The sequence below is a fragment of the Heterodontus francisci genome, chromosome 3, assembly GCF_036365525.1.
Source record: "Heterodontus francisci isolate sHetFra1 chromosome 3, sHetFra1.hap1, whole genome shotgun sequence".
NCBI classification, from domain to species: Eukaryota; Metazoa; Chordata; class Chondrichthyes; order Heterodontiformes; family Heterodontidae; genus Heterodontus; species Heterodontus francisci.
Genome location: NC_090373.1, coordinates 114,801,973 through 114,825,050, shown reverse-complemented (window position 1 = coordinate 114,825,050; position 23,078 = coordinate 114,801,973). Strand labels below are relative to the sequence as shown.

Genomic DNA, 23,078 nt, shown 5'->3' with positions numbered 1-23,078 from the left:
CTTGACTGGAAGATTCACATGTTCGGATGGTGTTATAACCGAATCATGTTGAGCTGTAATGCAGTCCACTGTTACATAGCCGGCTGACACTCACTTTTGAGATTCATACTTGAATAATGGTCACTTGGCCGAGGTACCAGAGGGCATAACCTAGTAAGAGTCAGTGCCTTTAGGGATGGAGGGTAAAACATTTAGAGGGAAATATGTTGTAAAAAAAAATATAGTCCCCATGTTCATTCTTTTCTGCATTAAAATGGCCATTGTATTGTGCAGTGCTTGCATTTATGGTACTGTAACAAAAATCACCAATTCTACTTTTTTCCTTAGGATCAAGACTGAGCAACCCAGCAACACATGAACATTTGGAGTCCTTTTGTGTAGCAACTGAAGGTCACATCTTAAAAAAAACAGTTACGCTTTGAGAGACTGCAGATTTTTTGTACTATTTCAAATGGGCCGCATATTTATTTCAAAACTGGACATCTGTATTTCAGTTTTTTTGTGATATTCTAAGCAACGGAAGTACAAACAGTCCTAATTATGAAGCTGACAGAATGGTTTAGTTTTGACAACCACCCTACCATGTTGCAAATAATAGTATTTGTAAGTAAGGCTGTTTTTCTTTTTTTAATTAAAATGTTTTGCTTTTAAATGTGCATTTTGTTACTTGTTGAAAACTGGTTTTACAACTTTTACAAATATTTGTAATTAAATGATGTTATATGACCAAATACTGCATGAGTGTCTGTCATATTGAAAGAAACTTTCGTCTACACTATATAATAAATGTTGGAAGTACCACAGTGATGCTTTTCAGTTTTTGCACTTTGCTGCTATCTTCATTGCTAATTATTAAGCTGGCTACTTTCAGCAACAATATCAGAAGAGCATTTTGTTTATAAGCAGCAGTTTCAAGCTGAACAGCCACCTGCTTTATCAGCAGACTGCTTTTAGGTGTTAGACTGTTAGCCTAAACTTGTAATTGCGAATGAAAAGGATGTTAGAATTCTGTTTTGTGTGTGACTAAGGAGACTGGTACTGATACAAGGACCATTTTCAGCTATCTGTGCTGGAAAATCATCTGACAAGAAGAGTATTGGCTATCCCAGTGCTTTTTCTTAAACTACATTGTACTGCCATGTTGCGGGGAAGAGAAGTAGTTCAAAGCACTTTATGCTGTTTGGTTGTTGCTCCTTCACAAACTGAAATCTCTTGCCCACTTAGATCATCACCTCTCCCAGAAATGTTGGTCTCTGGATATCAAACCTAAGTGGCCTACATGATCTGTCAGGAGCCCGCTGTTTTACTTTGGGTCGAGTAATAGTAGGGCAGGTTTGTATTTGGGGATAGGTCAATATGGTTGTGTATTTTTATTGTGAAGTAAATATAATCTCATTTAGTGTGGTGCCTTACTGTATTGCTTTTGAAAGTTTTTGAGCTGGATTTTGCTGTGGCAATACAAAAGCTGCATTATACTATCTTGCATTCTGACCCACCATTTAAATACATTAAATGGTGTGAAGTTGCTGTACTTACATCAAAAGATACGGATTAAACTCATCAGAAGGAGATGAGGTATGTCCATTCCATTGTCGGTACCGTTTTAATGGTGTGATAAGTCTTAATTACTCCCAAGCTCTCTGGCGCTCAAACTTTTACCAATGTGGAGTCTCATCCCTTCAGCTTGTCGAGATTTTAAAATAAAGAACTTTTTCTACTTTTATTTTCTGTCTCATCTTTCTCACTCTAATCTTTTTCCCTCTTAATTTCACTTTCTGTATCTGATTTGACATTTAACTGTCCTAACTGACACTCCCTGCTTCAGATTCCTGGTTCATTGATTTTTGAATCGGATTCATTAATGGGACACACAGTTGCTTGCCTATTCACACAGAGCCCAGATGCCCTTTGGTGCTGGCTCTTTGGATGGCTAGCTGACAGCAACTTGCCGTGTAAGAGCCCGCAGAAAGTCTATGGGCAAGTGCAAGTCTAATGAATGGCACCACCATTCACCGCTCAGCAAAATCTGCCCAATGTTTTTAGATGAACAAAAAGAGGTTTTTGGTGTGGCATCTTCAGAGTTAGGAGTATTACCATTATTTAAAAATGGTTGCAGTTGTACATATTTTTGCATTACTTTACCTTGGGTTTATTGGAAACAAGTCCTCTATTTTATTATAATGTAACTAAACCTTGATAAAGTTGCCTGATATAAATTCAGTTCATAGCAATAGAAATTTATACTCATGTTCTATTTTAGTTTAAAATGTTAAAATTATTTGCTTTCTTTCACAACAATTCTATAGGAGATTCCTCTTGAGGAATGAGGTAAGGAACAATTGTTCTTGAAAAAAAAAGGTTTGTTTAATTGTACACTGTCTTGAAATAAGTATTCCAAAATGATGTGAAATAGGAACATAGGAGCAGGAGTAGGCCATTCAGCCCATTGAGCCTGCTCCACCATTCAATACAATCATGGCTGATCATCCACTTCAATGCCTTTTTCCTACACTATCCCCATATCCCTTTATGTCATTGGTATTTAGAAATCTGTCAATCTCTGCTTTAAACATACTGAATGATTGAACTTCCACAGCCCTCTGGGGTAGAGAATTCCAAAGATTCACAACCCTCTGAGTAAAGAAATTTCTCCTCATCTCGGTCCTAAGTGGCTTCCCTCTTATTTTGAAATTGTGTACCCTGGTTCTGGACTCTCCAACGAGGGGAAATATCTTATCTGCATCTACCCCATCTATCCCTTTTAAGTATTTAGTAGTTTTCAATGAGATCACCTTTCATTCTTTGAAACTCAGTAATATCCTCCCTAAGGCAAGGGGACCAAAACTGCACACAGTACTCCAGGTGCAGTCTAACCAAGGTTCGATACAATTGAAGCAAGACTTCACTACTCCTGTACTCACATCCTCTTGCGATAAAGACTAACATACCATTAGCCTTCCTAATTGCTTGCTGCACCTGCATGTTAGCTTTCAGTGACTTACTGACGAGGACACCCAGGTTCCTTTGTACATCTACACTTTCTAATCTCTTACCATTTAAGAAATACTGTGCACATCTGTTCCTCCTAACAAAGTGGATAACTTCACATTTTTCCACATTATATTCCTTCTGCCATATTCTTGCCCATTCACTTAGCCTGTTCAAATCCCCTTGAAGCCACTTTGCATCTTCCTCAACACACATTCTCACCTAGTTTTGTGTCATCTGCGAACTTGGAAATATTACGTTTGGTCCCCACATCCAAATCATTTAAATATTGTGAACACCTGGGGCCCAAGTACTGATCCTTGCTGTACCCCACTAGTCACAACTTGCCAATGCGAGAATGTCCCGTTTATTCCTACTCTCTGTTTTCTGCCTGTTAACCAATCCTTAATCCATGCCAGTATATTACCTCCTATCCCATGTGCTTTAATTTCGCTAACCAACCTCCTGTAGGAAACTTTATCAAAATCCTTCTGAAAATCTAAGTATACTACATCCATTGACTCCCCTTTATCAATTGTTAGTAACGTCCTAAAAAAACTCCAACAGGATCGTCAAACATGATTTCCCATTCATAAATCCATGTTGACTGCCCAATCAGATAATTATTATCCAAGTGTCCATTTATCACATCCTTTAGAATAGATTCTAGCATTTTCCCTACTACTAATGTAAGGCTAGCAGGCCTGTAGTTCCCTGCTTTCTCTCTCCCTCCTTAAATAGTGGGGTGACATTTGCTACCTTCCAATCTGCAGGAACCGTTCCAGAATCTATAGAATTTTGGAAGATCATCACCAATGTACCCATTATCTCTATACCTACCTCTTTCAACACTTTGGGATGTAGAATATCAGGTCCCGGGGACTCATCAACCTTCAGCTCCATTAATTTCTCCAATACAAGCTTCTTATACTAATTTTTCTTCAATTCCTCATTCTCCCTAGTTCCTTGGATCTCTGGGAGATTTTTTGTATCTTCCTCAGTGAAGACAGGCACAATGTAATCAGGATGTAGGAAAGGTTGAGGTATGTTGTCAGGGCAAAGTAGGAAATCTACTTGTTTGATGTCTGGCATGATGGAGTGCTCCACTAAAAATACTCTTATCAAGTAATTTCATCAAGAGCTGATGAAACTCTGCCACTAGCTGAGTTTCAAGTATGGATCTTAATAGAAATTTAGTACTAACATTCCCACTACCTAAAAAGTTTAACAATCCTGAGTGATTCAGAATTCTAAATATCAAATCTGCAGTTATTAAAAATGATTGGGGAAAATGAAATTCATTTAGCATTCCATTTGTGTTGCATGTGCCAATACTGCACATATCTATAGTCCCTTGAGGATATAAAATGTGATTACCAGAGAACAAGGAGTGCAAGCAGTGTTGGGTCATTAATATTGTAGTGACTAGACTGAATGCCTTCAGTACATTCTCATTACATCTACATTATATATTGGAAATACTTCACTGTACACAGGCCTAAGAAATAAAACTCACTTTTTCTCTTGCTGGTTCCAATTAAAGTGATTGATTTCTGATCCATGTCTTTCAAATTGCTCAGTGAAAACACCATTTGGTTTTGTGTTTGGGAATATCTGCACTGTGCAAAATTGAAAGTGCAACAGTCATATGAGATGTACAACTAAAAAGCTTTTGAACCAACCTTCAGTAGCTAACTGATGTAGTTAGGATTAGCACTTCCCAGAAACGCTACATACTTTTTACTTCTTGAACCATTATAATTTTAGGAAAGATTAAGAAATCGTTACCAAAGTTCAGCGAAGACAACTAGAAAATTTGGTACTGCAGAGAAGGAATAAAGTTGACATTCTATTCTGGATGACAAATACCAGTTGCTGTCAAATCAAAATCACTAAGTACAGTACTGGAATTTATTTGAAATTGATTCTGCAGATGTAGATTTGAAGCCGCTCACAAAGCCGTGTCTGATGTGAATCAACAAGAAAATTAAACTAAAATAACATACATGTTAAATGTTAGATCTTTATTTTGATCAGTGGGCATCTGATGTGTGAAAATGCATTATCATATTTAAATATCTCCAAATAAAGTTAGTGAAAAATTTACAATTGCAGTATTTCTTCAATTATAATCATGGGAGATTTTAACTGTCCTGAAAGAGCTTGGGATAAGACAAAACTTAATGATCAAAATGGGGCAAGTTTTGTATTATGTCTCCAGAACTCCTCCTTTTCTGCTTAATTTGTTCCAAAGAACTGGCTGGCCTGGCAAGGCTGTATTTATTGCCTCTGAACTGTTTTTGCCTCAAGAAGGTGGTGCCAGAGGACTGAAGTATTGCAAATTTTACACCTTGTTTAAAAAAGGGTGTAAGGATAGGCCAAGCAACTATAGGCCTGTCAGTTTAACCTTGTGGTGGGAAAGCTTTTAGAAATGATAATCTGGGACAAAATTAATAGTCACTTGGACAAATGTGGATTAATTAAGAAAAGCCAGTGCAGATTTGCTAAGGGCAAATTGTGCTTAACTAACTTCATTGAGATTTTTTGATGAGGGTAATGTGGTTGATGTGGTGTACATGGACTTCTGAAAGACTTTTGATAAGGTACCACATAACAACCTTGTCAGCAAAGTTAAAGCCTATGAAATAAGGACAGTGGCAGCATGGATACAAAGTTGGTTGATGACAGGAAACAGAGCAGTGGTGACTGGTATACAGTAGGGTTCCCCAGGGGTCAGTACGAGGATCCTTGCTTTTCTTGATCTATATTAATAACCTAGACTTGAGATTGCAGGGCACAATTTCAAAATTTGCAGATGACACACAACTTGGAAGTATTGTGAACCGTGAGGAGGATAGTCATGGGCTTCAAGAGGACATAAACAGGCTAATGGAATGGAAGGACACATGGCAGATAAAATTTAATGCAGACAAATGTGAAGTGGTTCATTTTAGTAGGGATAATGAGAAGAGGCAGTATGAAATTAAGGATACAACTCTAAAGCAGGTGCAGGAGCAGAGAGATCTGGGGTATATGTGCACAAAATCATTGAAGGTGGCAGGGCAGGTTGAGAAAGTGGTTAATAAGGCAAATGGGATCCTGGGTTTTATAGAGGCATAGAATACAACAGCAAGGGAGTTATGGTGAACCTTCATAAAACACTTGTTTGGCCTCAACTGGAGTATTGTGTCCAATTCTGGGCACTGCACTTTAGGAAAGATGTGAAAGCATAAGAGGATGCAAAAAAGATTTGAGAATGGTTCTGAGGATAAGGGACTTCAGTTACTTGGATAGATTGGAGAAGCTGGGGCTGTTCTTAGAGAAGAGAAGGTTGGGAGGAGATTTGATAGAGGTATTCAAAGTCATGAGGGGTCTGGACAGAGTAAATAAGGAGAAACTGTTCCCATTGGTAGAAGGATCGAGAACCAGAGGATACTGATTTAAGTTGAATGGCAAAAGAACCAAAGGCAACAGAAGGAAAAGTTTTTATTGCAGCGTGTGGTTAAAATCCGGAATGTGCTGCCTGAGTGTGGCGGAGGCAGATTCTATTGTGGCTTTCAAAAGGGAATTAAATAATTATCTGAATAGAAAATTTACAGGGCTATGGGGAAAAGGTGGGGGAGGAGCTGAGTTGCTCTCGCAGAGAGCTGGCACAGATAGAAAGGGCCAAATGGTCTCCTGTGCTGTAACCAGTCTATGATTCTCTGGTTTGTGCAATTGGATGTATTGGCAGATCACTTCAGATAGCACTAAGATTCAACCATGCTGTGTGAATTTGAGTCATATATAGGCCAGACTGGTTTTGGGTGACATGCTGCTTTCCATAAAGGGTTTTTATAATCTGGCAGCTTTCATGTTCATTTTCTGATGCGAGTCCACAATTGCTAGATTTATTGAATTCAATTTCACAACATCCCATGAAAACTAACGCAGAAGGATTGGTGGAGAATGTTCAAAACCTAATTAGGGGACAAGTACAACACCTTTAAAGGATTAATGCTGAGCTTGTCAGACAAATGTATACTTAAAATTAGCAAATGAGATTAAATAGGATTAACAAATTAAAGATGAATTAAAGACCTGTACAAATTTTACAGGAGGAAAGGGATTTGGTGGGTTGAATATAGGAACGTGCAAAAGCACATTAAAAAGATGATCAGAAGGTCAAGAGCAACCAAGAAAAAATGCATAGCTGCTGAGGCAAAATGGAACACTAAAAATTTATTTCAGTACTACAAAATGGGAGGATAGTCAAAGCAAAGTTCAGAACCATAAATGTTGCAAATTTTCTCAAAATTAAGAGGCACCAAAGAAAGACTTGCGTTCATGTAGCGTCTTTCATGATCTCGGAACATCCCAAAGTGTTTTAGTCAAGAAAGTACTTTTGAAGTATCGTCACTTGTTAATCTAGCAAACATGGCATCCAATTTGCACATAATGAGATCCCACAAACAGTAATGAGCTAGTTGCAGGTAGTTTTGGGGTGGTTAAAATTAACGACTTTATTCTTTCATCTGACACTAACACATTAGATAAAGGAGGCAGTTTTATACCAGTCATAATTAATCCTAAAACCTTGATTGAGTTACATGAGTTCTATATGTATTCAATTGTGTATGCCTTGATTGAATGGAGCTTTAATAATGTAGATGTAAAATCCATAATTATAATGTATTGCCTGTGTATAATGTATTGCACAAAAAAAATGCGAATCCTGACAGCCTTCAGCAAGCCGAGCGAACAACCAGTTTTTGTACAAATTTCATATTGTCTATGTCAGCACAAAGGGTTGATAACTACAGTGAATAGAACTTTTCACAGCTGCTGGCAGGTATCCTATCACCTCAAGTCCCAATTAAAATAGGCTAGCAACTGACAGCATAAGGTCTGAGCCAATCATCAGGCCAACCACAAGGTGGCCTGATGGTCAGAAAGGGTTAAAAGTCAGGGTCCACAATGTCTCAGTGCGCAGAGAACAAGAAGATTCCCAGAAGTGAAACCACAGAAGTAGAAGAACGCCAGCATGTGATGTGGAGAGAACAAAAGAACCACTAGATCAGATAGACTGAGATCGTCTTCGCGTCGCCTGTGACTAAAACTCAATTGGAAAGCGCAAACGTGGACCTGTAAAGTCGCTACCTGAATTTTCTTAAGCATAATTCATTATTTATTATTTTCCTGAATTACACCACCAAAGTATCCTGTTGCCATATTGGTCACGGTCTTGTTGGGACAAGAGTTAAGAGTAAGACTCAAAAAAGAGATCTCACATATAATTATCAGATAATCTGTTTTAGTGGTGTTGTTTGAGGGTTAAATATTGGTCAGGATACTGAGGAGAACACCCTTCCCCTTAAAATCTTTTATGTCCAATTGAATGGTCAGACAGGGCCTTAGTTGAACATCTCATCCAAAAGATGGTACCACTGTCTCTACTGCATTGGAGTATTAGCCAAGATTTTTGTGCTAAGTCTCTGGAGTAGGAAGCACAGCATAAAAAATATTCTAAATGATTACCTCTTCCAAATATTCATTGGTGAAGACATGGGCAACATACTCTGCCCAAACAGTTGAAGGTTGGCATCCTTCCATCTACGAAAGATGATGGACATGCAGAAAACAATCCATTTAAGTGGTGTGTCTTCTCTTGGTGCACCTTGGCTGTGAAGGCCAATCTTCAAGACGTTCTGCCACAAATGCCGCACATGAAGCTGCCAAGTGACACTGAGTTGTTTTTGATGTTGGCGTCTGTACAGCCAAGCTGCTGTAGCAACTGGTCGCCATGGTAGTGCACACCAGTCCACAGGATGCGTTGCCATTTTTATCTTTTGCTAGTGAAACAGTCAACCAAAGCAAAATTAATGACTGATATAAATAAGATGGAAGTTCAAGACTGGCTTAAAGGATTGAATGCAATTAAATGAAGACTAGAGAGGAAATGTATACGGCATTGACGAAAGTTGTAAGGGAGTCCCTAGGCACTGGAGTGGTATCAATAGTTTGGAAACAGGCTAATGAGCTTGTATTCAAAAAAGGTGCCAAAACCAACACAGGCAACCATAGCCTGATGTGTAACATTGTAATGCTTAGGCATTTTTCTTTTGCCTTTTGATATTCTACTATAAGTAATATCAGCCCTCCTTTTCATGTGTGGGATAAGCTTAAAACTTGTGAAAAAGCCTATATTCCTTCGCTCTATGTAATTAAACTGAAAATGCCCACCAGCTTTGTCCCCTACAATCAAATAATGGTAAAGAACGCCCTCTTGTGGAACATAATTATCATCACATCTAGTTCTTCCAGTTTTGATGCTTGTAACAACAATTTGCATTTATATAGCATCTTTAACACAGCAAAACATTCTAAGACACTTCAAAAAAGTGTAATCAGATAAAAATGGACATCAAGCCAAAGGAAGAGATTGTGGGCATGCTCATCAAAAGCTTGTCACAGAGGTAAATTTAAAGGTGGAGAGCGGAGTGTTTTATGGAGCAAGTTCCAGAGAGTAGGTCTAGACAGATTTAGGCATGGCCATCAATTGTGAGGCAGACAGGATGATGCAGATGGGGCTCGAGTTGTAGAAAGAGTTTGTGGGGGGGGGGGGTGTGGTTGCGGGCTGTGATGGGAGTTGTCGGGTTGGAGGAGATTACAGAGATGGAGAGGTGAAAGGTGAAGAATGTATTCAAACTTAAGGATGAGAATTTTAAATTGCAAATGTGGGGGACCAGGAGACGATGTATGCAAGGAAGGACAGAAGTGATGAGTGAGCAGGACCTGGTAGCGAGATGGAATACAGACAGCAGACATTTAAATGTTTGAAGTTTATGGAGTGTGGAGGATGTGAGGGTGGCCAGGAGAGTTTTGAAATATTTGAGTCTGGATGTAGTAAAGACATGAGGATTTCAGGAGCAGTTGAGCTGAGGGAGGGGCAGAAGCGACATGTTATGGAGGTGGAAGTAGACAGTATACTCAGAGTCATCATAGGAAGGGGCATCGCAGAGGCCATGGCCACTGGAGGGATCAATGATGAGGGTATCCTTGAAATGAAGATGACATGGAGTTGGAAGCTGAGCTGCTGTCAAGTAGGATTCTCGAGCAATCTGGTTGAACCTGAGACACTGACTGGTAAGAGAGATGGAATCAGTGGCAAGAGTCCAGAGCTTTTGGTAGGGGCTGAAGACCTTGGTTTTCCATAAGTTTAACTGGAAGAAATGACATTTTATCCAAGACTGCATGTCTGGCAACAACCAGGCAGTGGAGAGGTTGAGCTACAACAACAACTACGACTACTACTAATTATATTTATAATAGCACCTCTTACCTAATAAAACATCCCAAGGCGCTTCACAGGAGCATTATAAAACAAAATATATCACTGAGCCACATAGAGAGATATTAGAAATAAAAACAAGAAATGCTGGAAATACTCAGCATCTGTGGAGAGAGAAGCAGAGTTAATGTTTCAGGTCAGTGACCCTTTCATCAGAACTGGCGCAGGCTAGAAATGTAATAGGTTTTAAGCAAGTAAAGCGGGGGTGGGGCAAGAGATAACAAAAGAGAAGATGTTGATAGGACAGGGTCAGAGAGAATAACTGACCAGAAGGTCATGGAGCAAAGGCAAATGGTATGTTAATGGTGTGCTGAAAGACAAAGCATTAGTACAGAGAGGGTATTAATTGACAGAAAACTAAACAAACTAAAATAAAATAAACACATAAAAAAGGAAAAAGTAAAAAATAACTGCTCTGAAATTATTGAACTCAATGTTCAATCCGGCAGGCTGTAGCATGCTTAATCGGTAAATGAGGTGCTGTTCCTCTGCCATTTCTGCCACCTCCAGCGTGCTGCCACTACCAAATGCATTTTGCCCTCCCCTCCCCTGTCACCGTTCTGAAGGGATCGTTCCCTCTGCGGCACCCTGGTCCACTCCTCCATTACCCCCACCACCTTGTCCCCTTCCTACGACACCTTCCCCTGCAATCGCAGGAGGTGTAATACCTACCCATTTAACTCCTCTCTCCTCACTATCCAAGGCTCCAAACACTCCTTTCAGGTGAAGCTGCGACTTACTTGTACTTCTTTCAATTTAGTATACTGTATTAGCTGCTCACAATGTGGTCTCCTCTACATTGGGGAGTCCAAACGCAGACTGGGTGACTGCTTTGCGGAACACCTCCGCTCAGTCCAAAAGCATAACCCTGAGCTTCCAGTTGCTTGCCATTTCAACACTCCCCCCTGCTCTCATGCTCACATCTCTGTCCTGGGATTGCTGCAGTGCTCTAGTGAACATCAATGCAAGTTCGAGGAACAGCACCTCATTTACCGATTAGGCACACTACAGCCTACCGGACTGAACATTGAGTTCAATAATTACAGAGCATGACGCCCCCCCCCCCCTTTTTATTTTTAGTTTTTTCTCTTTTTTCCTTTTTCTTTTTTATTTATTTTTTATTTTTTATGTGTTTATTTTATTTTAGTTTGTTCAGTTTTCTGTCAATTAACACCCTCTCTGTACTAACGCTTTGTCTTCACATACCATTAACATACCGTTTGCCCTTGCTCCATGACCTTCTGGTCAGTTATTGTCTGTGACCTTGTCCTATCAACATCTCTTTTGTTATCTTTTGCCCCACTCCTGCTTTACTTGCTTAAAACCTATTACATTTCTAGCCTGTGCCAGTTCTGATGAAAGGTCACTGACCTGAAATGTTAATTCTGCTTCTCTCTCCGTAGATGCTGCCAGACCTGCTGAGTATTTCCAGCATTTCTTGTTTTTATTTCCGAATTTCCAGCATCTGCAGTATTTTGCTCTTATTATAGAGAGATATTAGGTCAGATGACCAAAATCTTGGTCAAAGTGATAGGTTTTAAGGAATGCTTTAAAGTAAGAAAGCGAGGTAAAGAGGCAGAGAGGGGTAGGGAAGGTATTCCAGAGGTGGCTGTCATCAGCATACATGTGGAAACTGACATGATGTTGCCAAGGGACTACATGTAGATGAGAAAGAACGTGGGATCTATGACAGATCCTTGGAGGACTTCAGACATAACGGTGTAAGGGTGGGAAGAGAAGCCTTTGCTGAAGATGCTCTGGCTAAGTTAGGATTATTAAGAAAGGAACCAAGTGAGGGCAGTCTCACTGAAATGGACAATGGAGGACAAGCATTGGAGGAGGATGATCTGCTCTGTTATGTCAGTCTGCAGCCTATCGGCACAAAATTCAGATCTGTCGCATCTTCCTCTGGATTTTCTTTCCACCCACTGAAAGGTTTAGAATGTGTTTATAATGTTCAAACCTACCTCTTGGCCTCTGACCTCATATAATTTCCACATGGCAGTCTGAACACCAATTACAATCAACAGAATAAACCACAAATGCAAAGACTACTGTAAACATAAGTTACCATGAAATTGCAGCACAATTAAGTGCTGATTTCACAAATATGGACCTGGAAATCAGTACCAGTAACAGCTGATACAGAAAGCTATAAAGCACATTGTTATCAGCAGCCATCTACTCAACTGAGGAAAGGCTGGCTGATAAGGAACTGTCCATTCATTTTGTCTTCAGAACTCGTGACTTCAGCAAGGCAGATCCTTGTAGACTATACTCTTTAGTTCCCTCCACTCTTTGGTCGGCAAGAAGATCAGTTGTGTGGCAATCAGATACAGATTTTTCTTTTGCACTGCTGTTTCTTGGTGTCTTGGTGGGGACTTAGGTAAAAGATTGCTTCTGATTGATCATGAGATGTGGCAATTAGTAGCATTATAATGTGTTCCACACAAACATCCTATTTCATGCCAGCAGAGTGGGTATGCTTCACAAATATTTGGGAGAACTGCCCTATAATGAAGGATTAGTTTTTTTATGCTGAAAGTATTTCTCTAACAGTTACCTGCGGTTCCACAGCCTGTTTCTAGATTTAATTTTAAAGTATCAAAATATAATATGGGAGAATAAATCACCTAAAAAAGCAAGGTGCATCAACCTGTTTTTTTTTTTCCTCTCCACTGATGCCGGCTGATTCACTGTGCATTTCCAGCATTTTCTGTTTAATTTGTTTCATTGTGGCCATTTTATTTCAAGATTGCCGGTAAATGTTTTCTTTTTTACATTAAAATAATGGTGTTCACCGATTGCTGAGAGGACCACAATCCCATGCAGTATCATGTTAGAATGGAACCCTATGGCAAGATACACAAGATAAACCAGTACTTGTCAGTAACACATCATAGAGTGACAGATTTGTGTCCCACATGGTGGGGCTAATTTTGACTTTGTACGTTAGTGTATAACAGGCGATAGCGAACCAACAATCCCCTTCGCAGCTCTTCTGATTTTCATTTCCACTGACTTTGTGTAGACCCAGTACCTGTCCTGCTTAGGATTCTTCAGTGGCTTCTGCAGTGGCAAGTGAAAGGTATGAGTTAAAACAATTTTAAAAGCACCTATTCGTAGTGCCAAGAAGAGCACAAGTGCTTCCTGACTCTACAGGAATCACAGCTACCCCCACCCCCACCCCTTGCCCCAACCTGGTACCCCACTCCACTGTCCTCCCAAGACTTACCTGAGGGCTGCTGTCAGAGTCGCAGTGGACTGATAGTCATGTTCACCACTGAGCTCTCTGGGGTTGCTCAGTAAGCAGCTGCAGCTTGCAGGTTGAATATAAATGAGATCCGAGGCCCAAGTTCAATCGGCCCTCGGGCCTACTAGTTCCAATGCAGAAATTGTTCTCTCCGCCCAGTTTGCATTGACCAGCCGACGCTAAGCAATTTCTACCTCTGTACTGATAAACTGATCCTGCAATCCCTCAAATGGTGAATGCCATATCATAGTTCTGTGGGCCTGAAGAGAGGCCAAGCTGAGGTAATCCTCCATATGCCCAGAGAGAAAGTGTGCTTCCTTCATGAATCTTCTATTGTAAAATCGAAAGATGGAAAATATACAGCAATATTGTTCTTTTGCTGATAGCTGCAACCAACCAAAACTTAAGATAAATGTATTGGAGTCACTGACAATATTGCATTCAAAACTGATTTGTTTTGTACAATATCCATGAATGCACTTAGCCTATTAAATGCATGATAAAGCATCCTAGAGTTGTTAAGCTGTGTGTTTCTCACAAGTTCAGCAACTTGTTTTCCTCATCTTGTAGATGAATTATCAGGAAAAGGATACTCCACTTATTTATTTATTTTTTCTAAATCCATTATATCCTGTATAAATTCTCCCTTAACACAATTTTAATTAACATTTCAGCTATTAATTGCATTTTAATTAAACTTTAACATGATAGTGTAACTCCAATTTTAATTAAACTTTCAGATTTTACATTAACTCTTTTAATTAAAGCTTTTGTTATTAGACACACACAAAACACAACATTGCCTAATGTGTGATGTTAAATATTTTAGTGTAATTGGCACTGTTAGGTGTCAGGATTAATGGATTACTGGTGATTAATAAACTGTAGTTTCTCTCAACTCTCTCTGTGCTTGTTCCACTGTGATTTGTCAAATTGGAGTTAGCAATAACAAAATTGACTTTAAATCTGAAAAATGGTGGAAAGAATAATATGAAATATGGAAGTTCGAATCTTGTAAAACAGACTTGAAGCTAGTTAAAGGAGATGCACACAAAAGCTGGATATTTGTTTTCTTTTAACTCCAGTGCAGACACCAAGTACTTAGACCCTGATTTCAGAAGTACAAATTATGTCAACATTTTTATGGCATGAAATATATAACATACATGAGAATCAAGGCCACAAAATTGGGTTCTGTAGCACTGCTGGTGTTGGTGCTGTGGGAACCCGGAGTTCTAAAAATGACGGCAAATCTGCTTCTGGCATGTCCGCATGGTTTGCCATGCTTGGAAGGGCACCATTGTAGGCGTAGTATGTGTGTACTGGAAGCAGGGAGAGAGAACAGATTATGTTGTCACTCACCATCAAAAGCTGATGTGGCACCCAGCCTGCCAATTTGGATCTCGCTTATATACGCTCTCGGTTGACAACGTGCTCAGCTGCATATCATCTGTAACTTGCACTTCATGCCAGATTGCAGGATGAGGGTTAAATGGGATTTGAGAAGGTGCATAAAGCATGAACATTCCATCACCTTGGATGTTCTTGGTGACGCCAGTTGCAACAGCCTCAGTCACTGCCATGCCAACAATGCACAGCACCATCCCCTCCAAGGGGCTCAGAAAATGTAGACACTTCTGTCCCCTGCTGGTTCTCTGCTGCTCCCTTCGGTTACATACGAGCTTGTGAGGCTTTCGGAAGCGATAAGTCTGGGTGAGGGTGAGGTGGAGCATGTGAATGTTAGGCATCAGTCATGATTGCTAGAGATTGCTGATAGGTGAGTGATGGTGGAGTGATGCATTGAGCAGTTTGTGAGGTTAGTTATGTGGTGGATAGAAAATGGCATTTGATGATTCATTCACTAACCTTGACCACTCATTGAACTTTTTGCGGCACTGCAGCCAGATCCCGGGGGTGCCGCTCCTTGAATTAACCTCCATAGCTACCTGCTCCTATTTCCTTGAGGACTTTCTGGCCCCCTGTGGAAGCATGACCTTCCTGCTCCTGGACTAAGGCCTCTAGCGCCGCATCAGAGAACCTGGAAGCCCTCTCGCTGGTCTACTGCTTCATTGGTACTCTTATTCCTTCTCTGAAACACTGGTTGGTCCTGCCTTAATGCACCTCCCCTGTAAGAAGTACAGGCTAGCTATTAGTCGTGCTAACCATGCACAAATCTGGGACCCCAATTGAGCATGCAGCCACTCAGCCGCACGTTTAGCATTGGATTGCACACCACAATCATGCTGATAAGCAGGCAGAATAAAATTTGCCCGCTGCTTGCATCACCTTGATCTGACCTGGGGTAATCATGCATCGTGATCCTTTTACAATTTGATTTTTATGCTCAAAAACTGGCACCATTGAATTATGAGCTCCAACAGGGGTCATAGATTTATAGTAATTGGTAGAAGGATTAGAGACGAGTTGAGGATTTTTTTTTCACCCAGAGGTTTGTGGGGTATCTGGAACACATCGCTTGAACGCCTGGTAGAAACTCACATCACATTTTAAAAAACACTTGGATATGGACTTTAAGTGGTGTAACCTACAGGGCTATGGACCAACAGCTGGAAAGTGAGATTAGGCTGGATACCTCTTTCTCTGCTGGCACAGACACAATGGGCTGAATGGCCTGCTTCTGTGCCATAAATTTCTATGATTCTATTGTTTTTCTCATTGCTCATGCTCAGAAGTGAAGGAATGTTGGGGGTGCATCATCTGATGACTTTGGAAATTGTCACCAGAAAAGGGATTTTTTTTTTCAGTGCCAAAGCTCTGCAAAGCCAAATTCACCCCAACTGTTCAGAAATGAATTGGCATTACGATGGCTTTTAAAGAAATCTTACATTTTTAGGTTATAACATATTTAGGGAAATGGAATTTCACCTATCTATAAAATCTAATATAAAATAATGGACAGTTGTTGAGTAAGCAACCACAATGCTATAATAGTTGAGAATTTAGGAATAATAATCCAATAAAATGTCTCCTACTAAACACTTTACCGCCAGTTACAGATAAGAAGTCGACAAAAAATGACAAATTAAAACTTCGTGAAATAACGCCAGAAATTTGTGACGGTAAAAGCGGAATAAAGAAACAGGTTTTTCAATCGTTACTAGATATAGATTTTCCAGTCATTCGCTTCTTTCTGACACTGAAATTGGCGGCTTTGTCGATTCAAAACTTTCTGCCAGGTCGACAATTTAAGCCAATGATTTGCTACATTTTCTATTTTTCATCAAATACCTACACCCCCAAATGGCAACCGGGATGAAAGTAGCAGGAGGAACCATAGCAACAAGAGCAACCTAAAACAAGGTTCATGTCTGCTTAGAGGAAGTTGGTCTAAATATACTCTTCATACAAGGAAGAAAATAATTTCACAGAAGTCTCTGACTTTAGTAAGTTAATCTTCGCATTATGTTTTATTTAAGCTACTCACTAAATTAAAAGAAGTTTTTGGAGTGATGCTCTGCCATATTTATGCTAACCTACTGACATTGTGGAAAAATACATTTGGGTGCCACTTATAACACTTTTACAATTTTGGTTGTAAATCAAGTATACCGGTAGACTAATTGACCGGCATTTTCTATCCTCCCCCATTGATTGGACCACATCTCCTATGTGGTGAAGCTTTCTTTCATTCCCCTTGATGCCCTGGGCCCTGATCATGGAGGGAATTTTATGCTCTCTCCTGCAGCAGGTTTAGAGGTGGGGATAGCATAACATCGGGTGGAATGGTGGCAGGGATAGGGAGTGGTTTCCTGCCACCATCCCACCTCCACCAAAATTTAGCCCGGGGCAGGAAGTTCTGGATGGCCTTCCGGCCCCACTGCCAGTTGAGGCCCTTAACTGGGCAATTAGCCTCCAATTAAGGGCCTCTTCCCGTCACAGCTGCAATTAAGTCATGCAGCGGGCGACCCTGTCGCCACACGGGAAGTATGGCATGAAAAACCATGCGCGCTGCTTCCCAGCTCCAGTGGGGGGCGTGGGGGTGGGGTGGTGGTGGGGAAGACCCTCGTTAAAAGGCACTTAGTGCCTCAACAATGGACCTGGCATCTGGAAGGGGGCTCATTGAACCCCCTGCCCTTACTGCCAACACCCATCCCTCCCTCCTCCATGACCCCCACCGCGCGAGGCCCCTCCTGCCCTGACCTACCTGAGGCCTGGTTGCAGTGACAATCCTCTGCCTCTGGTAGTGCACCTGCAGTAGCAACCACTTTCTCTGCAGTGGCGCTGCAGCTGCCGGCTTCTGATTGGCCGGCAGCTCTGCAAGGACGGGATTTCTGGCGAAGGGGTCCTTGATCCTGTAGAAGGCCCGTTGCTGTCCACTCAAGTGCCTGATTGGCGCTAAATTCAGCTGGCCTTCTGGGGAAGTGGCAATGTGGAGATCTTGGCATTGGTTTCTCCAGGCATTGAGACCCCTGCCGTCAGGATTAAATTCCTCTCCATAATTCTATCCTGAGGTGGTCTTTAACAGATAAGGAGCAGGGACCCAGCCTCTGCTGGGAAGTTGAGCTAATTTAGACATGAAGACTAGCTGTGGCAGAAACTCTCTCTTACTCTTACTCGAAAGAATGTTTTCACAGATTCCTTTTCCAATTTTGGCCCAATGCTGCCTCAGTTGGGGTGAGGGGCCATCTAAGGTGGTGGAAAGCCTTGGCCATAACATTAATTTACTCTATTATTGGAAAAGGGTCCGATTAATCATTCTCCTCTTGAATACCTCCAGACTTGACCATTCCAACACACTCCTAGCCAGACTCCCACATTTCACCATTCATAAACCTGAGGTCATTCAAAACTCTGCTGCCTGTGTCCTTACTCGCACTAATTTCCATTCACCCATAATACCTATGCTTGCTGACCTACATTAGCTCCCAATTAAACACTACCTTGATTTAAAAATTCCCATTCTTGTTTTCAAATCCCTCCATAGCTTCACCCAAGCCTAGCTCTATAATCTCTTCCAGCCCCACAACCCTCTGAAATATTTCTCCAATTCTGGCCTCTTGAGCATCCCCAGTCTTAATTATTCCACCATGCATGGCTGTGCCTTCAGCTGCTAAGGTTCTAAGCTCTGGAATTCCCTCCCTAAACTTCTTTGCCTCTTGACTTCTCTTTGCTCCTTTAAGGTGCTCCTTAAAACCTACCCTTTTGACCAAGCTTTTCATCATCTTATGTGGCTCGGTGTCAAATTTTGTTTTATAACACTCCTAAGCAGCACTTTGAGATGTTTTATTATATTGGCAATGTGTAATGAGACAGGATTAATTAATGATCTCATAGTAAGGGATCCTCTTAGGAAGAGTGATCATAACATGATAGTTTGAAAGGGAGAAACTTGGGTCTGAAACTAGTGTCTTAAACTTAGACAATTATAAAGGCATGAAGACAGAGCTGGCTAAAGTGGACTGAGAAAACAGGTTAGAAGGTAGATGTTAGAGAAGCAGTGACAGACATTTAGGGAGATATTTCATAATTCTCAACAAAGATATATTCCATTGAAAAAGACTCTACAGGAAGGATGAACCATCTGTGGCTAACTAAGGAAGTTAAGGATGGTATCAAATTGAAAAAAAAGGTGTACAATTCTGTCAAGATTAGTGGTAGGCCAGAAGATTGGGAACATTTTAGAAACTAGCAAAGGATGACAAAAAAGGAGAAATTAGAATATGAGAGTAAACTAGCACAAAATATAAAAACAGACGGTAAGAGATTCTACAAGTATATAAAAAGGAAGAGAATAGCTAAAGTAAACATTGGTTCCTTAGAGAATGAGACTGGGGAATTAATAATGGGAAACAAGGAAATGGCAGAAACTTTGAGCAAATAGTTTGTATCTGTCTTCGCAGCAGGCGGTACTAAAAGCATCCCAATAAATCAGGGGGTAAAAGGGAGAGAGGAACTTAAAATAATCACTATCACTCGAGAAGAAGTACTAGGAAAACGAGTGAGACTAAAGGCTGACAAGTCTCCTGGACCTGATGTCCTGCATCCGAGGGTCTTAAAAGAAGTGGCTGCAGAGATAATGGATGCATTGGTTGTAATCTTCCAAAATTCCCTAGAAATTCTGTAAAGGTTACAGCAGATTGGAAAAGCACAAATGTAACACCCTATTCAAGAAAGCAGGGTGACAGAAAGCTGGAAAATATAGGCCAGTTAATCTAACATTGACCGTGTCCAACCCAATTCCCGCACTTCTGTCCTCACCCCTTCCCTTCCCTACCAGAACATAGACAGGGTTCCCCTTGTCCTCACTTTCCATCCACCCCCCCCCCACCACCGAGCCTCCACAACCAAAAGATCATCCTCAGGCATTTCTGCCACCTCCAGCATGATGCCACCGCCAAATACATCTTCCCACCCCTCCCCTGTCAGCATTCCGAAGGGATTGTTCCCTCTGCAACACCCTGGTCCACTCCTCCATCAGCCACGACACCTTGTCTCCTTCCCACAGCGCGTTCTCTTAAAATCGCAAGAGGTGTAACACCTGCCCTTTTACCTCCTCTCTCCTCACCATCTAAGGCCCCAGACAGTCTTTCCAGATGAAGCAAAGATTTACTTGTACTTCTTTCAAGTTAATATACTGCAATTACTGCTCACAATGCGGTCTCCTCTACACTGGGGAGACCAAACACCAATTGGGTGACCGCTTTGCAGAACTGCTCAGACCGCAAGCATGACCCCCAAGCTTCCGGTTGCTTGCCATTTTAATTCACCACCCTGCTCTCACGCCTACATTTCTGTCCTTGGCCTGCTGCAGTGAAGCTTAATGCAAGCTCGAGAAACAGCACCTCATCTTCCGATTACGTACTTTACAGCCTTCCAGACGCAACATTCTGTTCAACAATTTCAGACCATTTTGATCGTTCTTTTTTAACCATGAGCTGGTCTTAAACTTGATTTTCATGTTTTTCCTTTCAGAGAGTACTGTTCATTATTCTGCCATTAACACTCTCTCTGGACAAATGCTTTGTCCTTTACTACAACTGTTACCATTCCCTTTGCCTTTTGTTTCATGACATAGTCATAGAGTCATTTACAGCATAGAAGGAGGCCATTCAGCCCATCGAGTCCATAACAGCTCTTCATAGAGTAATTTAGTCAGTCCCATTCACCTGCTCTATCCCCATAGCCCTGCAAGTTTATTTCTTTATCTTGTCCATCCAATTTCCTTTTGAAATCATTGATTATCTCTGCCCCCACCGCCCTCGTAAGCAGAGAGTTCCAGGTCATTACCACTTCCAGCATCCACAGTATTTTGTTTCACTATAGCCTAACATCTGTCATTGGGAAAATGCTGGAATCCATCATTAAGGAATCAGTAGCAGGGCATTTAGAAAATCACAATACAATCAAGCAGAATCAACATGGCTTTATAAAAGGGAAATTCTGTTTGACAAATTTATTCAAGTTCCTTGAGGATGTAACGAGCAGGGTGGATTACATTTGGATTTCCAAAAGGAATTTAACAAATTGCCACATAAAAGGTTAGTACACAAGAATAGAGTTCATGGTGTTGGGGGTAATATATTAGCATGAATAGAGGATTGACTAACTAACAGGAAACAGAGAGTCAAGATAAATTAGTTATTCTCAGTTTGGCAAACTGTAACTAGTGCGGTGCCACAGGGATTAGCACTATGGCCTCAACATTTACAATCTATATTAATGATTTGGATGACGGGCCGAGTATAATGTAGCCAGATTTGCTGACGATATAAAGGTAAGTTGGAAATTAAATTGTGAGGAGGACACAGAGAGTCTGCAAATGGATATAGATAGGTTAAGAGGGTGGGAAAAAAATTGGCAGATGGAGGATAATTTGGGAAAATATAAGGTTATCCACTTCGGTAGGAAGAATGGAAAAGCAAAATATTATTTGAATGGAGAAAGACTACATAATACTGTGGTTCAGAAGGATCAGGTGGATCTATCGTGCAGATACAGCAACTAATTAGGAAGCTGAATGGAATGTTGGCCTTTTTTGCAAGGGGGATGGAGTATAAAAGTAGGGAAGTCTTGCGACAACTACACAGGGCATTGGTGAGACCACACCTAGAGTACTGCATACAGTTTTGGTCTCCTTATTTAACGAGGGATATACTTGTATTGGAAGCTGTTCAGAGAAGGTTCACTCGGCTGATTCCTGGGATGAAGAGATTGTCTTATGAGGAAAGGTTGTGAAGGTTGGGCCTATAATCATTGGAGTTTAGAAGAATGAGCTCTGATTTTATTGAAACATCTGAGATTCTGAAGGAGCTTGACAGGTAGATGCTGAGAGAATTTTTCCCTCATGGGGGAATCTAGAACTAGTGGACACAGTTTCAGAATAAGGAGTCTCCCATTTAAGATGGAAATGAGGAGGAATTTCTTCTCTCAGAGGGTTGTTAAACTTTGGAATTCTCTACTCCAGAGAGCAGTGGAGGCTGGGTCATTGAATGTATTCAAGGCTGAACGAGACAAATTTTTGATCTACAAGGGAGTCAAGAGTTATGGGGGGCAGGCAGGAAAGTGGAGTTGAGGCCAAGGTCAGATCAGCCATGAACCTATTGATTGGCGGAGCAGGCTCGAATGGGCAAATGGCCTATTCCTGCTTGTATTTCTTATGTTCTTATTAAAGACACTATATAGACATAAGTTATTGTTAACTTTAGTAATTCAGCAAATGCCAAATAGTTATGTGCAAGACATGATTGGAGTTAGAAGTCACACTAAGAGCAGGATTTAGTCTGTACCTATGTAGTACCGTCAATATAAGTAATTCTATTTTAATTCATCCACATCTGCAGTGAACATACTATCTAAACACTAGAAACACTCAAAACATTTAGAATTCCAGAATTGTAAGATGGTGTAAGCAAGATTTTCTCATCCTAACGCAGAGATTAGGTGCTTCATGTGGTACTCTGTATGAGGTCCAATAGCACTATCCACCAGGACCAGCTGAGTTTGAGAGCCTGCTGCTTTAGTACCACGTCACTTGTGTACTATGCTCATTTTTATGCATTATTATATAAGTATTTCAGTAAATTAATTAAAGTATGTACAATCTTTGATAATATGATTTAAAAAAGAAAAGTAATGGAATAATCACACTTAGTAACAGCACATAAATAGATGAACGCCCTTTCTATTTATTACTATAAAAGGTCCCAAGCTCTCAGCAGATTAAATCTTTGCGTTTTCAAGGGCAGAGCAAAGCGGATGGACTGTAAGTCAATTTTTTTTTTATTTGTTAATGGGATGTGAGCATCTCTGGGAATGTCAACATTTATTGTCAATCCCTAAATGCCCTTGAGAATATTACTTGCCACCTATCAGCCCAAGCCTGAATTTTGACTCGGTTTTGCTGCATGATAGCACAGACTTCTTCAGTATCTGAAGAGTAGTGAATGGTGCTAAACACTGTGCAATCATCAGCGAACATTACCACTTCTGACCTTATGGTTGTCGTGCTAGGCCCCCACTGGCCAAGAATGAGGCACATTAAGTTTG

At 40.7% G+C, this 23,078-nt stretch overlaps 1 protein-coding gene across 2 annotated transcripts in view; it reads left to right on the top strand.

Moving 5' to 3' along the window:
- The window catches only part of LOC137359901 (histone deacetylase 2), an 85,830-nt gene extending 85,099 nt beyond the window's left edge, over positions 1-731 (top strand). For both annotated transcript variants that reach the window (XM_068025557.1, XM_068025556.1), the window contains one exon: positions 328-731. In XM_068025557.1, the coding sequence (XP_067881658.1) occupies positions 328-358 (31 nt within the window). In that variant the 3' untranslated portion in view covers positions 359-731. The remainder of the gene's footprint in view (positions 1-327) is intronic.
- The last annotated feature ends 22,347 nt before the right edge of the window (positions 732-23,078 follow it).